This window comes from Plecotus auritus, assembly GCF_963455305.1.
Source record: "Plecotus auritus genome assembly, chromosome: X".
NCBI lineage: Eukaryota > Metazoa > Chordata > Mammalia > Chiroptera > Vespertilionidae > Plecotus > Plecotus auritus.
The window spans coordinates 97,446,593-97,468,014 of record NC_137784.1 but is presented as its reverse complement, the minus strand read 5'-3'; the positions used below and the strand labels follow the sequence as shown (position 1 = coordinate 97,468,014).

General features: G+C 40.9%; 1 protein-coding gene across 1 annotated transcript in view; it reads right to left on the bottom strand.

Annotated features, from left to right (window-relative positions):
* The window catches only part of DOCK11 (dedicator of cytokinesis 11), a 199,379-nt gene that overhangs the window by 136,983 nt on the left and 40,974 nt on the right, over window positions 1-21,422 (bottom strand). The window contains exons 2-6 of the mRNA XM_080653538.1: window positions 14,275-14,391; window positions 14,094-14,183; window positions 13,592-13,674; window positions 12,302-12,371; window positions 11,198-11,293 (exon numbers count right to left, since the gene is read on the bottom strand). Coding sequence (XP_080509664.1) covers window positions 11,198-11,293; window positions 12,302-12,371; window positions 13,592-13,674; window positions 14,094-14,183; window positions 14,275-14,391 — 456 coding nt within the window. The remainder of the gene's footprint in view (window positions 1-11,197; window positions 11,294-12,301; window positions 12,372-13,591; window positions 13,675-14,093; window positions 14,184-14,274; window positions 14,392-21,422) is intronic.

The window sequence follows — 21,422 nt, the reverse complement described above, 5'->3', positions numbered from 1 at the left end:
GCTACACTGGTTTACCTGCTGTTCCTCAAACACCCCAAGCAAGCTCCTTCAAGCTTTTGCATTTTCTGTTCCCTTGGCCTGGAATCCTCTTCTCCACCTATCCACATTCTTCACTCTCCTTATTTCTTTCAGGTCTTTGCTTGAATCTTTCCACCTCTGAGAGGCTTCATCGTACCACTGTATTTTATATTTTTCATAGAATGATCACTATCCACATATATATTATTCATCTATCTGTTTATTTACTGTCTCTGTTAGACTGATAAGGTCCATGTCTCATCCACTGCTGTATTCTCAGGACCTATAACAGTGCCTGGACTCAATAAAATATTACAAAATGAATGATGAATGAATAATTCATTCTTCAGTGCAAATTCTCTAGCGGTTTCATAAAACAGAATGGTGTTTCTTAATGCCCATATTCTTCTTCCTCACCTTTATTATTTTTCCTAGATGATGAAGTCAGCTGAAAACTTTCCACCTTAATCAGTGAGAAGCATAAATTCTGACCAGAGGCCCATTCAGACCACCCAGAAAAATAAAACAGAGAGGAAGACAGAGGAGATCATTCTGAAGGCCCTCAGGTGTCTAGATGACAACCTTTTGAACATGACCCTTTCTGGAGCAAGAACAAAGGCCTTTTAACACTCATTTGAATCAAAGATGGAAGGCAAGAAATTTTGAGTACCTAGTATCCTCTAATTTAGGAGACCCTTTTATCATTTTACATAACAAATCTCGAGTGTTTACCTATGTGTGTTACCTAAAGGGTAATTATTTTCTGCTAAATTACATGAATCAAGACCCCTGTGAAAGGATGCTCTAAAGGCTTTAGAGCAAAATAGGTAGGCAAACTAGGTGGGACAGGAGCAAAGCAGAAATGGGGCCAGGGAAACTGACTTGACTAATGTTTCAGACAGAACAGAAAAGAGGCAGTGAGGAATGGGACAAAGCAGGACAGCAAAAGACATACTTGATATCTCAGAGCTGTTCTACAGAAAGGTAAAAAGACACACTGTGGAAGAAAACCCCACAACTTACCAGAAAACTGAGTTGTGCTTAATTACAACAGGATGCCAAGAACATCGTCCTGCTGCAAAACCCCTACCAGTAAGGTGGCAATCTAATGTATCACTCATCTCTCTGCACTATCTTATTTTACAGTCCTAGCAAGTTTTAATATATCACATAGGTCTACCCTCTGGGAAACAGGTTAAAAACAAACTAGCTTTTCATAAATAATTCCACCATAACTGGGCACTGGAAATTTTTTAACTATTTAGTTTGAGGCAAAGTCTAGTAGGAGGGATCTACAATCCACCCTTCTCATTACAGATGAATTGTTTTATCAGCTTGCTTTCAGCATCTCATGGCCCTGCTCAAATTTTCAATGACCCTCATTTACCCACATGGCAAGGCTCACATGCCTGATCCAGCATTCAAGGCACTCACACAATTCTACTAATAATATAAAATGATAACAATTGCTGACATCTGTGGAGTGCTTACTCCATTACATTTGCTGGCTAAGTGCTTTCCTCATATTGCATCATTTAATGCTCATAACCACCCTGTGTGGTAATCACTATTATCATCTCCATGTTACAGAGGAGAAACTGAGGCACAAGGAAATACCAAAGGACCAGACCAACTTTATCTCCCATTACTACCCAACTTCTCCTAACACAATTGTCCTGTACATATTGCCTGCCCTACTCACCTCCTTTCTGATTTCCTTTCTTTGAGGTCCCACTTCCTTCATGAAACCGTCTCTGACCCCAAGTCACAGTGATCTGGACTCATATAACAATTGGTCTCTGTACCACCTTTAGACAATTCATTATTTTTATTGTGTCTCATCACCCCTAATAGGTTTTAAGCTCTACATGTTACTTCTCTTTACCCTCCACAATGCTAACATGTTCTAGTGCTCAACATATATTTGATGATGAATTCATTGATTTCTAATAGTATCAGGCATATAAGAAACCCCTAATAAATGATTTTTTGACAGTCACCAATGAATAAGGGGAAATAAAACATTAAAAAAAACAAATTCATGAGAAATCTCTTACCCATAAAATGAGTGCAATCCATTTGTTAGCTGTGAAAGACAGTATGGTAGACTTGGAAATACAACTCACTAATATATCAAAGATAAAAGATTTTCTCTTCTTTTTGTTCCAACAAACACAGTGATCTCAGCCTCTCAGCAATTATTTTAATATTGTATGTGCTTTTTAAGGTAAAATCCTCTTTTGATATGTTGTTCTCCCACTGTAGAAGGGAAAAACACCCTCCCGTAACAATCAAAGAGTTAAGTGTGGACTTTTTAGATTCCAGATATATAACAAATTACTCTCTTTTGTACAAAAAAGAAAAGGAAAGAGCCCCAAAAGTGAGTCATATATCAAGCAGTTGAACTTGCAACTCCGATAACATATCAAGACACTTTAATGTTTAATGGCTGAGCATGGGGAGGAGGAAGCTAGAGGAATGTGACCAAACTGAGCCAAGAAGATGCATAAAGGTGGGTGTCCCAAGGGTTGGCTAAGAATCTGCAGCAGATTTTTTTTTTTTTTATGAAAAACCACCCTAAAGAGCAGATTCTTTCTTATTCCATATATCATTCTATCCCTTAGGAAAAACAGTTCTAAATAACACGGGAAGGTCATGTCCAATATCATAGCTATCGACTTCACATTAAATTCCTTCACTAATACACAAAGAAGTTAACAAAAGCAGATGTGTCCACCAACTACTTGAGAAAGAGGGAATAAAAATGAATAGGTTTCTGTAGGAATTGGAATCTCTGTCAAAGGGATCATTTCTTTTCTATGATCTTAAACTTCTCTCCAAAACTTTTCGAGGAATTGAAGAGTAGCAATGGGTATGTTTTCATTAACTAGAAGTACAAATTGAGGAAATTAATCACCTATGACAAGACTTGTCTTGTTTTAACATGAACACCAAGAATAAAGCAAATTATAAGCTCTGAGTAAAGTGGTTACTCGCCCCCGACAACCAACAGAGCTTCTGTAAGAGCTGCGTGAGGCCAACATCCTCCTAGTGAGAGGAAGTGCTCAGGCACTGAGACTGCAACTTGTGGAGTGATCCACATCATTAGCCTCTCTCCAGTAGTCTTGAGTTCCTCCAGGCTACTTTCTCAGTCAATAATGGGGATGCTCAAAAAGCACTTCTGGGGGGAAATGACAATTGCAGAAAATGGTGAAGACTATATCTTAACAACAGACCAGATCTGGGGGGAAGGTGTACACCGGGGAAAATGCAAACTTTTATTCCATAAAAAAAGGGTTGTATGCTAGTAATCTTCCAATATGAAGAACTCAGCTTAGTTCCTTCACCAGCCCCTTTTTCCCTAGAGCCCATCACCATCTACTTGAATGTTCTTGAAAACTCTGTGACAGCTACCTAGGGAAGTTTAACTTTCTAAAGCAACCCATATATGAATTACTTTAACTACATCATTCAATTGCATTACAAGTCATGTGGCTGCTTTCTTAAAAGACCTTATAGTAGGCATCTTCTGATTCCCTTTTATCTACTGGATTTTGCTCAATCTCTTCTCTTTTTTCTTCTTTCTTTTCTTTCCACCTTCTCTCATAACTTTATTTTTCCCTTCATTGTTAATGCATTCCCTTATTTCTGACAGTCAAAATGTCCAGGACCCAACCTACATGGCTCAGTGGTTGAGCATTGAACTATGAACTAGGAAGTCATGGTTCGATTCCCGGTCAGGGCATATGCCTGGGTTGAGGGGTTGATCCCCAGTGTGGGGTGTGCAGGCGGCAGCCGATCAATGATTCTCTCTCATCATTGATGCTTCTATCTCTCTCTCCCTCTCCCTTCCTCTCTGAAATCAATAAAAATATATAAAAACAATAAAAATAAAATGTCCAGGAAAAGAACTTGAACTTGTTGATAAAAGCACTTAAAAGTGGTTGTGCATCATTTCAAACCTCCCAAAGGATTAATTCTACATAATTTTTCAAATCCAGAAATATGTACATGAACAAAAACCCTTATATGCACAGCTCACACTAAAAGGCACCAAACTACTCTGCTTTAATACCTGTCAGCCCCAGAGTGATCTACAGGCTAATGTCAAACCACAGCGCATCAAGAAGGCACAGATGAAATAGGAGGGAAGATGCGTGGCTCCTGCAGGCTGTTATTTGCCAATGAGTCATGATGAATACCCAGATCCTTCTGCTGTAGCTTCCTGGTTTGTCTGCTGTGAGTTTACAGGGCTATCAAAGCTTGAATTTTCCAATAGAAAAGGCTCTCTGCTCTCAACTCTGTGAGCTCTAGCCCTGTGGTGCTCGTTGCTAAAGCTACCAAAGCTTCTCATCAGTGTGGGCTGAAGGTCTCAGCAGGCAGGGGCCTCCAGATGCATCCAGGGTATAACTGCCACCAACACCAGGAAAATGACTAGATAATAGCACACCTGAATCATCTTCCTGTCTGCTTGTGAGACTCGTTAATTTTCTTCACTTTGAAGCCACTGTAGTAGAAACAAATATATAGAAATTTCCTTTCAGAGTATCTCATAGATTCTGTCAGCCCTTTATCTCAGTTCTTTTGCCTCTGCTTTTCCCAGCTCTCCTAGAGCTGGGTCAGCCAGTCACCCCACCTTTAGGTTTAGCATCTCTCCTAGGCCTGAGCCAATCCAGGCCTGAAGCAGGAGGAAGGTGTATGACCCCCACCTTGGAACAAAACACCTCAGGGTACAAGCCCGAGTCCCCTGGTGCACCTTGGTTCATGGGCCTGGATTTTCACTACTCTAAATTCCAGCCTGGCGACTAGAAAACGGCTACAGATGCCCAATCCGCTCCCAGCCTGCTCCATACACGCACGTGCTCTCTACTTATATACAGAGAGGGTACAGTAAACATTGCAAGTTTCAACTAATTTCAACGATGGTGAACTAAATAACAGTTAAAAAATATCTTGGCAAAATCCTTCAGACACCTTAACTGAATTGGGCTGAACCTTCCTCTCATGCCCATTCTAGCAGTGATTAATCCTGAAATACAACACTACTGCTATGGCTCAGGAAGTGAAACCAGGAGAATACAGGATATATATTCACCTCCCAGAAATCCAAAATGGGGACTCATAATCCATAATGGAGAATAGCTGGGATAAGTGAAATCCATACCCAGAGACAATTCCCAAATCTCATTATAGGCTTTACTATTTCAAAATAGTCCCTATTATTTTTTTTTCTTTTTAAAGCTGTGTAGTACATATGATCAATTTGGCTTATTCTTCTTTCCCTTCCTTTGCCTACTGGTTGGTAGAGGTTTTCAAAAGAAATGTGTTTTTATGGTCTGTGAATTATACCTCACTGAAAACAAAACAAGTGTCCAAAATATGAACAGCTGGAGATAAAAAGAGGGAAAGCAAAGAGTCTGTGCTCAGCAGCAGCAGAATAACAATTAGCTGGAGACAAACTGCAGCTGTCCCCTTCAGCCAGGCCATATGGTCACCAGGTTGCCTCAGACCATCCACCCTTTCATGAATTTCTGCTTCCTGGCTGGCCCCTGTAAATGGTGAACTTTGCAACCTTGGAGATACTAGTAGCTAATACACAAGCTAAACAATCAACCTCTGACTAACTGACTGAATTCGTTTTCTATTGCCATTGTAACAAATCACCACAAACTTAGTGGTTTCAAACAGCAAAAATGTATTACCTCACAGTTCTGTAGGCTAGAAGTCCAACATGGGACTCACTGGGCTCAAATCAAAGCTGTAGCAGAGCCGTGCTCCCTTTCGGAGGTTCTAAGGTAGAATCCTGGCCTTTTCCGGCTTCCAGTGGCTACCTGCATTTCTTAGCCCCTGGTTCCTTCCTCCATTGTCAAAGCCAGCAACATAGCACCTTTCAACATAGCTTATCTCTTTCCCTAACTCTCCCCTTTAGCCTCCCTCTTCCGAGTATAAGCCCCCTTGTGATTACATTGCTCCCCCCGGATAATCCCGGATAATCTCCTGATCTGCTGATTAGCAATTTTAATTCCCCTTTGCTAGGCAAAAGATCATTTACAGCAAGCATGTCAAACTCAAAGTATAGTGGGGATACCTTAGATTAAGTATGTCAGACTCGTGGCCCACAGGCCACATGTGGCCCATAATGAATATTGTTGTGGCTAAGCCATTATAACGGTACGTAAGAAACGTTTTAATAAAATTTCTGATAACTTAATTTTTACAATATCCTGTTATACATAATCCTATCTAATAAAGAGAGGAATATGTTAATTGACCTTCACGCCCTCACAAAGATGGCAGCGCACACAGCCAATAAGGAGAGAATATGCTAATTGACTGTCATGCCCTCAAAGATGGCGGCACCCAGTCTCCTCAGCCCTGTGGGATTGGCAGGCAAGCAGCACAGCCGGGCCCACCCCCAGGCGGGTCAGGCCACTCCCCGCGCCTGCCTCTGGAGTCCCCCAGTCCCCTCAGCCCCCCAGCTGCCCAGCTGACACCCGAGGCACAGGCAAGCCTCGGATGGCGGCTTCCCAGCCGCCCAGGGCCGCTCAGGGCTGCCCAAGGCTCAGGTAACCAGGGCCGGCCGAGGCTTGCGCTGCTAGCAGTGGCAGCAGCAGAGGTATGATGGGGGCATCGCCTTCCCCTGATCACCGGGTCACCTCCCACCCCTGAGGGCTCCCAGACTGTGAGAGTGGGCAGGCCAGGCTGAGGGATGCCCCCTCCAGTGCATGAATTTTTATGCACCAGGCCTCTAGTTATTAATAATGAACTACCAACGTTCACTAATGACTGATTACTATAATCGTGTTGCATTCATTTCCCTTACACACCTTACACGCAGGCGCACCATTTCCCTCTACTAATACTAGCAGCGAATATTTTAGCAGCCGATTGCCCCGTCATTAGTCTTGGACTGACTTGCTTGGTGTGCACAACAGGAAATACTTCGCTTTCAGAGAAAAGAAAAATAGGTTTATTTGCATTACACTTATTAATTTGTGCAGTTATTCAGTGTCTGGTAAGTTAATGTTCAAGAAAAAATATTAATTTTTATTAAAATGTTCTATTGTTTTATGTTAACGATTACTCATTTATTTCAGCCCTTTGTCTTCAGCGTGTCTTCAATGAAATAAACCTACGTTTCTATGAAAATTGAAGCTTTTGGTTTTTTTGCGGCCCACGTAAACTTAAACCTTGTTTATTTACCCCGTGATAGCCTTTGAGTTTGACATGCTTGATGTACAGGTTCCAGGGATTAGAACATGGACATTTTGGGGTATGGGAACATTATCAAATCAACCAATCTGTATTTCACAAATTAGGAAAAATATTTAAAGCATGAACTTTTTAAAAAAATATTATTTTATTGATTTCAGAGAAGAAGGGAGGAGAGAGAGATAGAAACATCAATGATGAGAGAGAATCACTGATCAGCTGCCTCCTGCACGCCCCACACCAGGGGATCAAGCCCGCAACCCGGGCATGTTCCCCTGGCCAGAATCGAACCTGAGACCCTTCAGTCCGCAGGCCAACATTCTATCCAGTGAACCAAACCGGCTAGGGCAAAACATGTGCTTTTTATAGGCAACTGTATTTTGTATTTGTTAGGGTTCACTATATTGGGGACCTTAAAAAAGTTTTAAGTAAATCAAATTATAATTTACAGGCTTTAGATCAACTCACTATTGAAAGGAACCCTGCGGTGAATTGTTTTATAAAGATACTAGAGGCCTGGTGCACAAAATTCATGCACAGGTGCGGTCCTTAGGCCTGGCCGGCGATCAAAGCATGAGCGTCTGGCATGGAAGGGCAGGTCCCAGCTGACCTCTGGGCCCTGGGCAGCACCTGGGCGCCCACTCACACTCGCCTGGGCCTGGTGCCACCCGCTCACCTGCTCCATCATCCTGCTGCGGTCCCGCTCTCATTGAGGCCTACTGGGGCTGGCAGCGCCTCCACTGCCGCCCGCTGCCAGTGCCTTGTCGCCAACACCCACCATGTTCCGTGCTGTCCCCTGGTGGTCAACACACATCATAGCGAGTGGTCAAACTCCCAGTCTCCTGGTCGAATGACCGCCCGAGGGGATAATTTGCATATTAGGCTTTTATTATATAGGATTAATTCCCTAATGTTTTATTTTATGCTTGAGCATGGACAAAACCTTGAAATAGTTTGAGAATGTTAAGGGGAAATGAGTGGCGTCAAAAACTATAAAACTGCCCTGGCCAGTGTGGCTCAATGGTTGAGCATTGACCTATGAATCAGGAGGTCACAGGTTCGATTCCCAGTCAGGGTATATGCCTGGGCTTCAGGCTCGATCCCCAGTGTGGGGCATGCAAGAGGCAGCCGATCAATGATTCTCTCTCATCATTGATGTTTCTATCTCTCTCTCCCTCTCCCTTCCTCTCTCTGAAATCAATAAAAATACATTTTAAAAGCAAACAAACCATAAAGCCGCCCTGGTCAGTTTGGCTCAGTTGGTTGGAGCATCATCCCACACACCAAAAGGTTTAATCCCCAGGCAGGGTGTGTATGGGAGGCAGCCAATCAATGTTTCTGTTTTGTTTCTCTCTTTTTCTCTCTCTCTCTCCCTTCCTCCCTCCCTCCCTCCCTCTACCTTCCTCTCTCTCTGAAATCAATAAAAGCATATTTTTTAAGAACCATAGAACCATTTTCTAATAACCCGCACAGAATTGTAACCTTCACACATGCATTTCTTTACCCAGTACTCTTACAGGAGATATAATAAAGACTTGAGACTCACCCACTCAGCCAATGAACACCAAGAGTGTGCTGGATAAGAGCATAGGCTCAGACATCAGCCTGTGTAGGTACAAATCCCACCTCTGAAAAGTTGGAGCTGTGTGACCTTGGGTTAATCATTTAATTTCTTTGTGCCTCACTTTCTACATCTATAACCTAATAATACAGTACCTCTAACACAGGGCTTCCATGAGGATTAAATGAGATCCAGAATATAAAACACTCAATATGGTGCCTGGCACATATTCACTAAATGGATTCTCTTATCATCATGTGCAAAGGCCTGTGACTAGGTGCAGGAGACACATAAGAAGCATCCTACAACTTATTATTCATTATTTTCAGAGCTTGAAAATGAAAGTGAGGACAGGACTTGACCACTAAATGGAAAGCAGCAAGTGAGATATTAAATCAAGATAAAATTTGAGTCTTTCCTTGGTAGATACCCATGATTTCTGCTTGCAGGCAATGTGCAAGACATAATGACCTTCAAAACTTAATGGAAGTGTGAATCATCTTCAGTAAACCACATGATCTTACACTGAATATCTGATAGAACAGTTCTATTGGGGTATCAGAGATTAATTTATTTCCCTGCTCAGAATCTCCAAGGAGGTTGTTAGTTTTACCTTTGGATTTTAATGGTTCTTCAAAGTCTCCCAAACAAAGCCAAGCTCATGTCCGACACATTCAAGGCCCTGCGCAACGTAATCCCTTTCTCTGTTTCTACCTTGTGTGACAAAGCCCTTACACAGACTCACTATTCTGACCAAACTAGAAAACTCTCTAGTTGTGCCCTAGCTGGTTTGGCTCAGTGGACAGAGTGTCAGTCTATGGACTGAAGGGTCCTGAGTTCGAGTTTGATTCCGGTCAAGGGCTCATGTGAGGGTTGTGGGCTAGCTCTCTCTGCCTCTCCCTTCCTTTCTGATATCAATAAAAATATATTTTAAACAAAACAAAAAACTCTCTAGTTCTGACAGTACTAATGTACTGCTTTATATAGTAATTTAATATGTTTCATATCTAGCTAGACTGGAGGTTATCGGAGGCAAGAAACCCCCATCTTACATAACCTTGTATTTTCCCTCTACTCATTGCATCTCTGCCAGAGAGTAGGGGGTTTGGGGGGCTGGGTGAAAAAGGTGAAAGTACAAATTGTTAGGTACAAAATAGTTGCAGGGATATAAAGTACAGCATAGGGAATCTAGTCAATAACATTGTAATAACTATGTATGGTGCCAGGTGGCTACTGGAAATATTAGGGGGAATCACTTTGTAATGTATATGATAGGCTAACCACTCTGCTATACACCTGAAACTAATACGAAATAATATGAAATGTAAACTGTACTTGAGAAATAAAAATCCTATATAATAAAAGCCTAATATGCAAATTGTCCCCTCGAGTGGTCGTTGGACCAGGAATTCAACGGGGAGACCGGGAGTTTGACCGCCCGCTATGTCATGCGCTGACCACCAGGGGGCGGCGCAAAACATGGCGGGTGTTGGTGACTTGCTGCAACCTCTCGCCAGCTATCTGGGGGTGGGGGTGACGGTGATGGAGGTGAGGTGAGAATGCAGGGTGTCCACCTAGCTCACTCTCACTCCCCCTGCTACCCTCCCCTGGGACGCCAGGGCTCTTGAGCAGGGGAAGCCTCCCACCTGTGCTCAGGTGCTGGTGCCCACAAGGAGCCTGCCCCGCATCCGTGCTGCCTCTTCCAGGTGAGTCGGGCCAGCAGCCACCAGGACTGCAGGGGCTGGTCGGGCTCCCTGTGGGTTCGCTCAGGAGCCCGTCTGCGAGGCTGGCCAGGAGAGAGTGGGCTGCCCGCCTGGCTTCCATGCGCCAGGCTTCCACTTGGCGCTGCTGGGTGGCCCAGAGGCCCATGCTGTGCCCCGACCCATGGCATCCGGCCATGCTCACTGCATCTCCGCATGAGAACTCGGGCGCCATGACTCAGCCGGCAGGGGATGCGTGGGGGCCTAGGGACCCAGGTGCTTCCCAGGGCCCGGAGGTAAGCTGGGACCTGCCTTTCCATGCCAGATGCTCATGCTTCGATTGCCAGCCAGGCCTAGGGACTGCACCCGTGCACAGATGTCATGCACTGGGCCTCTAGTAAGTAAATAAAAGAAACAGAAATTCTGATGCCCTTTTGTTTCAAAGCTATTTTCTTTATTCCTCTGAAAGCCTCCTTTTTCAACTTCTTGATTCAGAAGATAATAACTACTTTTCTTTTAAATTTACACTTCTCAATTCATACTGAGACTTCAGATTTTTAAAATTGCATACATCTGTGAAAATCTTCTCATTAAAATTTTTTTTGTTAGGGTTCACTGTAAAAAATTTTTTAAAGAAATATTCTTTCCAGATAGGTTACTAATGAAAATATCCTTAAAATGATGAAATACTATAACTACTTCTTACCTTCATGGTAACCGTGATGGTGCTATTTACATTTGCTTTGTACAACCAGCCTTGTTTTATCACACCACCCTTCTGAGAACACAAAGAAGATGAATCCTGAAAAGAGCAAAAACCATCAATGAAACAACAGCCAGGCATCTAATCAAATAGTGTTTGGGGGGCACGAACTAGGCCTTGCTCCAGTTTCTAATCGAAGCCTAACAGTCCCCTCCCTCCAAGAAGATGCCTGATTAAACTTGTAACTGTTAACTATAAAATGAAAGACTGTGCTGAGCACACAGTAGGCACTCAATATTTACTTAATTGTATAAGCCGTCATCTGGGAAAGTCTTCTGCATTATGTCAGCAAGCAAAATGCATCTCAAAATGTCACAGACATCCAGGCCATCTGTCCCCTGAGGGATCTATCAGGCAGAAGAGTCCAGATGAATCACCACATCACATGCCCAGTGCGAGAAAAGCAATTCCACAAGCATGTCCCACAGGTGGTAAAACATCCTATATAATCCTATATAATAAAAACCTAATATGCTAAGTGTCCGACCATTTGACCAGTCGCTTTGATGTACACTGACCACCAGGGGGCAGATGCTCTGACCAGTAGGTTAGCTTGCTGCTGGGGTCCAGCTGATTGGGACTGGGCGAGATGGGCCGGACATGCCCTGGAGCCCTCCCTCGGCCCCTCCCTGGCTGGCCAATCTCCCGCGTCTCTCCCTGGCCCCAATCATGCACCAATCATGCACCGATGGGGTCCCTCAGCCTGGCCTGAGCCCTCTCACAGTCTGGGACCCCTCAGGGGATGTCGGAGAGCTGGTTTTGGCCCGATCCCCATAGGCCAGGCCAAGGGACCCCACCAGTGCACAAATCTGTGCACCGGGCTTCTAGTGTTTATATACAAATCACAGCCCAGTTCACTTGATTTCTCCCCCAACTCCATTTGGAAATGCAGTAACTTTTTTTATTTTTTAAAAAAAATAACTAATTAATTTGAAAGTTGGCCACAGATCATTCAAATACAATTCTTTCCCTCATCTTTTCTCAAAGAAATCTCTCTCTCAATAGAAGGGACCTTGAAGAAACCATTGCAGGGGCCCCAATCTTTACCTCATCTTTCTCACAGTCCTCATCAATTTCAAATACATGATTGGGAATCTTTTCTGGTCTCATGGATTTGCTGAAAATGCAAGAGAATTGTCTTAAATACTGAACAGAACAGAAAACAAAACATAATAAGAAAGACTTTCTTTCACAAAAAATGCCAAGACATGAAGAGGAGAAATTCTTTTCTTCTTCCCAAACTCAGATTCTCTCCTCTGACTAACCTTATATTACCTTTTATATAAGGACTCCCACATGTGCAGCCAGCAGCAAAGATATAACTAAGCCCAGATACTTTGTCAGGGAAGGGCAGAAATTGTCAAAGAATGTGTATCAGAGCTGTTATTGGTGGCAAAACCTTATCTTTCCCCAGGTCAAAAAGCAACATAGTGTCCTGGCCACTGTGGCCCAGTTGGTTGAGTGTCATCCATGCAGAGAAAGGAATTCAGTTTGATTCCCAGTCAGGGCACATACCCAGGTTGCAAGTTCCATCCCTGGTCGAGGTACATATGGGAGGCAACCAGTTGATATCTCTCTCTCTCTCTCTCTCTCTCTCTCTCTAAATATTAATAAAAAGATATTTTTTTAAAAAGCAACAGTGTAATTATGACTCTATCATCTGTTTGGTGTATGACCTCCGACAGGTCATCTTAGGAGTCAGTTTTATAGGACACCTTTAGGACTCAGTTTTCTCCTCTGGGTAAGTGCTTTAAAAACTATAAAAAGATATACAAAAGTCTTATTTCTCCAAAACTTTATCTGTATGCTACCCTGTGAGGTTGGCAGTATTATGGATGAGAAAAGGGGGGAAAATGAGGGCTCAAACAGACTGAGTGACTGGCCCAAGGTCATCTAGCAAGTATGTCGTAGAAATAAAATTTGAACCCTGACTGGCTCCTGAGCCAGTGTGCTCATGGTGGTCCTTCAACTCAAATGAAAGAGATACACTTTGTCAAGAGATTATCTGGGGTCATCAAATTGAGCCATATATTTTCTAGCCTTTTCATTGACACCACTGGGAAATACTCAGTATGTTATCCAGAATCAAATAAAGATCATTTTATGGTCAATATAGATAGACCAAAGCCAAAAAGTGAACTCATGCATTTTGGGAAGAATTTCAGTGAGCAAAGTAAAGACATATTCAGTTAAACAAAATATTGCATTTACAAAACATGCTGGTTAAGGTTTTGCTTTAGCATAAATTATAACTAAGAAGTTTCACAAGTGGTTAAAAAAAAGATGAAATGCTTAATAATTCTCCTTCAGAAGGCTTCAGTTGAATTCTGTACTTACCATGGCAACATTCGAAAGTCTCCAGAGAAGTCTTCATACTTGTAGTTTACCACATGCCAATCTGTGCTGTAGGTTTTAATACACTGAAAGAAAAGAGAAATCTGTAATTTGATAAGTACAAAAAGTATACATAAAGCCATTTTTTTTTAAAAAAATCAGGTAATAAGCTGTAAAACTTAAAAATCACTTGGGAAATTTTGGTACTTGGATCTTCCTTTGGGGATTGACTGTGTTTCCCTAAACCAATTGGCAGCAATAACTGCCAATTCTTATGCTCTCTTCAACACTGAGTCCAAGTGCAGACAATAGTCAAATCCAAAAGAAAAAGACTAAGAACACATGCTACCTGTGAAAATATTTAGGCTGTAATCTCTGTATCACATCATATAGACTTGTTATGTAAGTCAGTTAAAGTAACAGTAATTTTATTTTCCATTTACAGTAAAGGAAGAATATTTGAAATATACGATGAATGTTTCTCTGTGGCCTTTGAGCCTCTTACCTCTTTGACAAATAAACTCTGGGCCCTTTTCTCAGCATCTTCTGGGACAGTGGATTGCACTGTTCTGCGCTGACGACTTATCACCGAGATCTAGAAGACAAGGATCATCTTGCTGTAAAAACTGGCTGGGCAAATGCAGAGTGTTACTTATTTTTTTAAAAAAAGGTGCTTGTGAACTCACGGATATGTCTTCCATTGGAAACATAAGCAGGTCTCTGAGGGGGTCACTGTAAATCTGGGTTTTTCTTTGGATGATAACATTCTCATAGTCCAAGGGCTCAACAACTTTGGTCTTCTCCTTAATAAGAGATAAAGGAAAGTTAATATAGTCAAACTCACAAGGTAAGTTTCCAGGTGTTGAAGATACATTATTTCACAAGAGAAGAAATTACAGATGATGATAATCACTTAAAGGAGACACTTTTCAAGAGAAATATCCTCCATAACTAGACACACACACCAAACAAATACACACAGACCTCTCTGCTAAAGACAAGAGTTCTGGTGAGATGACACTATACTCTGATTATCCACGTACCTTCCAAAATTTATTGAATTTAAAGTAACACAGCCCAGCCAGCATGGCTCAGTGGCTGAGCATCAACCTATGAACCAGGAGGTCACAGTTCAATTCTCGGTCAGGGCATACGCCCAGGTTGCAGGCTCAATCCCCAGTGTGGGGTGTGCAGGAGGCAGCCGATCCATGATTCTCTCTCATCATTGATGTCTCTATCTCGCTCTCCCTTTCCCTTCCTCTCTGATACACACACACACACACACACACACACACACACACACACACACACACAGATACACTGAGTGGCCAGAATATTATGATCTCTGAACGCATAATAATCTGGCCACTCAGTGTATATCCTATATAATAAAAGGCTAATATGCAAATTGTCCCCTCGAGCAAGAGTTCGACCAGCAGGCAGGTCGGCCAACCACCCATGTCCCCTCCCCCTGGCCAGCTCCCCCTGGCCAGGCTGGCCGGACCCCACCCATGCACAAATTCATGCACTGGGCCTCTAATACACACACACACACACACACACACACACACTGAGTGGCCACTTTAAAGTAACACAAAAAGTTGATATTTGTTGAATATGCATTATTCACTAACTGGGCGAGAAAGTATCAACATTCATGTGTCTACTCTTAACCAGGCACACTGTCCAAAGGGTGTATCAATTTCTGGCATAGTTGGGGCAAGCACAGGTACTAGAGATGCTTGATCCAATGGTCATGGCATAAAAAGGGTGAGGTTCCAAGTAGCAAAGTCAGTGGATCCCTGTTGGACTTCCAGGCGACCTGGGCATTGAAAGTAGGGCCCCAGCCTGAGGCTAAGGTTACAAGGAGCAGGGTCAGTGACTCCGAATAATCTAGGATATGATTTATTAATAACAGTGCTAAAAGCATTTACTGAGCCCTTTCTATATACAAGGCATCATGCCAAGTGCTTTCTCTACATTTTCTCATGTAATACTCAAAACAACCCTATAAAATAGGTTTAATCTTTATCCTCACGTTACAGATGAGGAAATCCTGAACTGAATTCAGGTTAAGTAACTTGCCCACCTTCAGAGCTGGAATTCAAACCTGGGTCTATGACTACAAAGGTGCTGTTCTTTCTACCTCAGGCAGCCTTTCCTCCCCTCAGAAATAACAAAGCTACTAATGTTCAATGTACTGATCTTGGAATAGGGTCCCATTAGCTACCTACCTACCATCTTTTCCTTCACTAAACTTCCATGATCTGACATACCATCTATTTACCTCTCTGCGTATCTAAGAACAGGGATTCTCCTTTATAGTTTACTGCCAAAATCCCAGAACCTAGAACATTCACTAATTGTTGAATGAACTTTGACATATTCAGATTCAACCAGAGCCATGTCTCAATACACTATGCTAAACCAAGGTGTATATATTAGCGATTTCTAATAATATTTTACTTAAATTAAAGTATTTTTCTTAAAAATTTTATAATAAATTATTGGGATGATCACTTAGTAAGTTATAAAATGTCTAATCATTGGGGTGTATGCCTGAAATGAATACAATATTATATGTCAACTGTAAAAATTAAAAATGATTTTAAAATTTTATAATAAAAAATATATAAAGAAAACTTGAATTTAAGATATATTAAGACATCATAACTGATGAATTTAAGATTATTTAAAACTTATCATGATGGATTATGGGGTTATATTTATATTTGTGTACAGAGTATCTAAGGCAGTTTCCAGCACAATGTATCAACACAATCCTTTGATAACGGTTTTTAATTGGTTCACAACAGGTTACAGTTATATCACAGGTCCATATCTGAAAGGCATCTCAGAGCTTCCTCTATAAGATTACTTAGAAAGATAAGTATAAACCACTTTAACCAATAAGAATCAGCGTTCAACAAGTCTAAAAGATTCTAACAGTAACAGTACAGAGGTTCTTCCAGAAATTAAAAATAGAACTACCATATAATCCAGCAATCCCACCTCTGGGCATATATCCAAAGGAAATAAAATCACTATCTCAAAGAGATATCTACACTCCCATGTTTATTACAGTATTGTTCACAATAGCCAAGACATGGAAACAACTCAAGTGTCCCGACAAATGAATGGATAAGAAAATATGACAAACACACACACACACACACACAATGGAATATTGTTCAGCCACAAGAAAAAATAAAATCCTGCCATTTGTGACAACACTGATAAATCTGGAAGGCATTATGTTAAGTGAAATAAGCCAGAGAAAGATAAATACTGTATGGTAACACTTAATGTGGAATCTTAACAAAGTAAGTAGAGCCTGGTAGGTGTGGGTCAGTGGTTGAGCGTCCACCTATGAACCAGGAAGTCACCGGTTCTATTCCTGGTCGGGGCACATCCCTGGGTTGTGGGCTCAAACCCCAGTGTGGGTCGTGCAGGACACATCAATGATTGTCTCTCATCATTGATGTTTCTATCTCTCTCCCCCTCTCCCTTTCTCTCTGAAATCAATAAACACACACACACACACACACACACACACACACACTCATTTTTTTTTAAGTAAGTAGAATGGTGGTTTCCAGGGGCAGAGAGGTAAAGAAAAATGGGGAGACATTGGTCAAAGACTTTCAATGTAAGATGAGTAAGTTCTGAGGATCTAATGTACAGCATAGTGACTACAGTTTACTTATAAGTTGCTAAGAGAGTAGATCTGAAAAGTTTTCACCACACACACAAAAAAGTTAACTACGTGAAGTGATAGATGTGAATTAAGTTGACTGTGGTAATCATTTCACAATGTATAGATATATTAAATCATTACACTGTATACTTAAAATATTTACATTTTATTTTCAATTATACCTCAAAAAAGCTAGGGAAAAATTTCCTAACAAAGGTATACTTCACTCCAAGTCCTAAATTTAGACTTGTAGAACCATGAGATCAAATCAAGCAGGTCACCCCTATCATGTTTGTGAGTACTCATGAAAATTGAGTCAAAATAGAAAAAAATCCTATTTGGGGACCTCAGAGATTTTCTAATAGGAAAATTGGACTCCTTGTCCCTTATGTACCATGTTCACATGGACCCCAAGGGAAAGGAAACTGTGACTGCAGCTTCCAGCTCTAACACTCAAAGTCTGTGATCAATTTCTCAGAGAAATTAAATTAATCAAACCGCATCTAAGATGGCAAGCCTTAGGCACTGAAAATAATTTCAAAGTCTTGCCTTGTGCCAAGCATCCTCCTAATACAGATTGCAAAAAAAGGTCCTCAAATTTCAATGTTTAACCTGTTAAATTTGCATCTGTTAATCTCTCCATGCAATTTCACAAGTACCTTCACCAAGTAACTTTGGAACAAAAAGAAAGAAAATGCTCCTTTCAGCAATGCAAGGTAGTTGACAAATTAATATGAGAAAGCATATGTCAAAATGAATCACTTTTTTAAATGCACAGTATATACCTCCTAAAAATGAAACTCATAGTTCCCCATGTGTTTTGAAAGCCATATATTCATATTATAGAAAACAAAGTTTCACTTTTTATTGAAAACTGATTAAACTAAGTATTCTGGGTCTTCACTCTTACTTCCTTTATCAGGGCTAGCTCTATTACAGAAAAAGTTGGGGTAGCTATTCTGGGTCCCACAAAGCTTCCCCTAATAGAAGATCTAGGCCTGTGAATCAGATTTCATCTTTTAAAGAAAAGAGGAGGGGCTGAGCCACAACACCCCCACCCCACCCCTGCCTCCAATCCCCATTTTGAACTCCAACCATCTCCCAGGCATTAAAAGCACAATTCAAACTAGAAGTGGAAGAGAGGTTACAGTAGGAGTCAGTCCCAAAGAATCGCACCCTACATTTTTTTTCCAGTTGGATTTTTGTAACTCTGTTGGCATCCAAAACGAGGAACACCTTTGACTTAAATAATAGCAAGGTCCCACTGTGCACTGCTATACAGTTCTATAGCAGTTTTAAGTAAAAGGCAAAAGCGTTTATACAATCTGGAGAGAAGCAAGCATATGTTTCATACTTCTCTCTTCCTAAATAGTGATAGGCAAACAGTCAACGGAAATTTGGAACCTACTCAAGTTGTCACCCATGAAGGGGAAAAAACAAAACAAAACAGTTTGTCTTTGAAAGTTCTCATTCACTGATGTCCTAATCTCTCTTGAAATAAATTGCTATTGATATTACAGGTTTGCTGTTGTTGTTTAAATTGAAGATCACTTTGCAATCTTAAAAAAACACTTTCATATCATTGTCCAACCACTATGCTGTACACTTAAAACTAATATAAAATAATATTGAAGGTCAACTATAATTGAAAAATAAAAATTTTCAAAAGTGAACCTGCAAAAAACAACAACACCCACTTTCAATATACATTCTACCTATTTTACACAAAAACCTTTCCACTAGACAAAGAAAATACTATCATTTCAACTTATACATGAAGAAACTGGCTCAGAGGCTTAAGATCAGCTGTTTACATTTAGTAGCAGAACCAGGATTCAAATGCAGGTCTTCCAAATTCTGCTCCTCTTTTCTTCTTTTCTTTTTTATTTTATTTAGTTTTATTTTATTTATCTTTATTGTTGAGAGTATTATAGATGCCTCCCCTCCTTTTCCCCCTTACTTCCTTCCCTGGTTCCCACCCGCCCCAGGCCTTCACCACCCTATTGTTTGTGTCCATGGATTATGCATATATGCATATCAATTATTTGGTTAATCTCTTCCCACCCATCCCTTCCCTCTGAGATTCCTCTTTCTGTTCTTAGCAGTGTTTCCCAAACTTGACTTTTTTTGACTTACAATTGTCAAAATTTTTGGCACATCTTCTGAACTATCACATATTTCATATTTTTCTTCAAATCAAATCTCTTCTTTATTGAAACACATTTATTGAAACAGTAATCTTATATCATCCCCATACAAGAAAATAAATCAATATTTTCCAAATCTCTAATAAAATAAAATTTAAAATGAAATCTTTGTACCATGGTTTGGGACACGGTGCACTCTTCCAGGCTTGCTCAGGCTATTAAGGACCAAATCTAAATGGACTTCCTCCTTGTGTAAGCCCTAAAACTGAAGAAATACACAATTCCACAAATGGAGATAATGTTCTGATTTCTAACATAGAGTGGAAGGACAGACAGTGAAAAAGGAAACTTATCAGTGCCGATTCAGTTACAGTCTGGTTTCTTGGTCCAAGTAGAGGAAACATGGATCCTAACTAGGAGTCATTAACAGCATCAAATACTTAGACTTAATGATTTTGTGGTGGTTCCTGTGCATCCTGTACAGGATGATTAATCTTTCATCATCTGAACTATATCTGTACAAATATAAAACCAAGCTGGTAATCCTAAAATAAATATGTAAATATGTATGTGCCATGTAAGTATTCACTCATATAACCACTCATGTATTTAAAAATACACATGACTAGCAAGCCTATTTATGCTATCGTTGGAAACATAACCATATAATTTCAATTTCACTTAAAAAGCAATAATAATTGCATGATATTTATCAGTCAAGAATGTGAAATAAGGCTGGGTTACTTCTGCTTAGATATTACACCAAAGGTCATTAGTTTCCTGGGAAATCTTTTACTTTAGAAACAAGTTCTCCTTAAGAATTCTAAGAATGTCTCTTCTGAAAGTCTAAAGTGAACACTCACTGGCTTCACAGAATCCCTCCTATAGCACTGGGAAGGAAACAGAAAGCTTAGCAGTGAGGAACAGGGCCAACTCAAAAATATCCCTGCGCCACCACCATCACCCAATTCACCAAATTAAATTTCAGTTCAAGAAGGAACATGGCAACAGTTGGTTTAAAAAAGAGAATTATTTGGCCCAAAAGTTAGCAGCTCATTTTCACAGTATGGCTGTCAGACTACAGTTTCAATGGCATCTGAACCCATTCTTATTGAAAATAACAATCTTATGAAAGAAATAACACACTCAAAAAGAGGGGGTTACTCAATGAGTCTCTTCTTCTCATCACTTCTCCACCTCCCTCCCTTGGGGATTTCTCCAAACCCACTGGGCATTGAGCTCCCGTTTCGTTTCAGACATTTGTAGCACAGTTTGGAGTGCTTTCTCAACAGAGAGTATCTTAAAATAACACTTCACACTCAAAATGGCCACTGGGGGCATGCAATTTCCGGCAATGCAGAAAAGAGAGTTTGGTGTAAGGCAAATTTATCAAGTCCCTACTATGCTCTAAGCCCTGTGCTGGCTGGCGCCTGTTAATGTAGAGATGAAAAGGAACCAGATTCTACCCTTGAAAAACTCACAGTTTAGTGGGGAGAAAAATAAACCCAAGACGGTCTAGTTAATCACTGAAGCTATGGTAACTTATAGCCCCACTTGGCTTCCATGGATCTGTCATACTCTCTCACTGCCACATCTTGTTCCAGCAAAGCGAATGCACAAGTGTTTTTGCATGCTCACGTGTGCAGGTCCATCTATCCACATCTATATCAATCAGAAGACGTCCCTATATGGGTATTTGTGGTCCCTGACCTTCCCTGTACAAGAAAATGAATCAGTATTTTCCAAATTGCATGTTGTCTTCTACTTTTGTTGAAAACTCCGTAAGATTAGAGACTAAGAAACTGTCAGGAGTGGGAGGATGAGGAGCAGCAAAAGTTGTGCTGTGACTAACAGAAAAGAGAAATGTCACTACTACACACTAGAGATTTCTAGAGGAGGACCCTATACAGCTTGGCAACAAACCATAACTATATGGAATTTTTTTCATAATGTTCAAAATAAACAGCATTTGACTTTGTTATGACCCTTT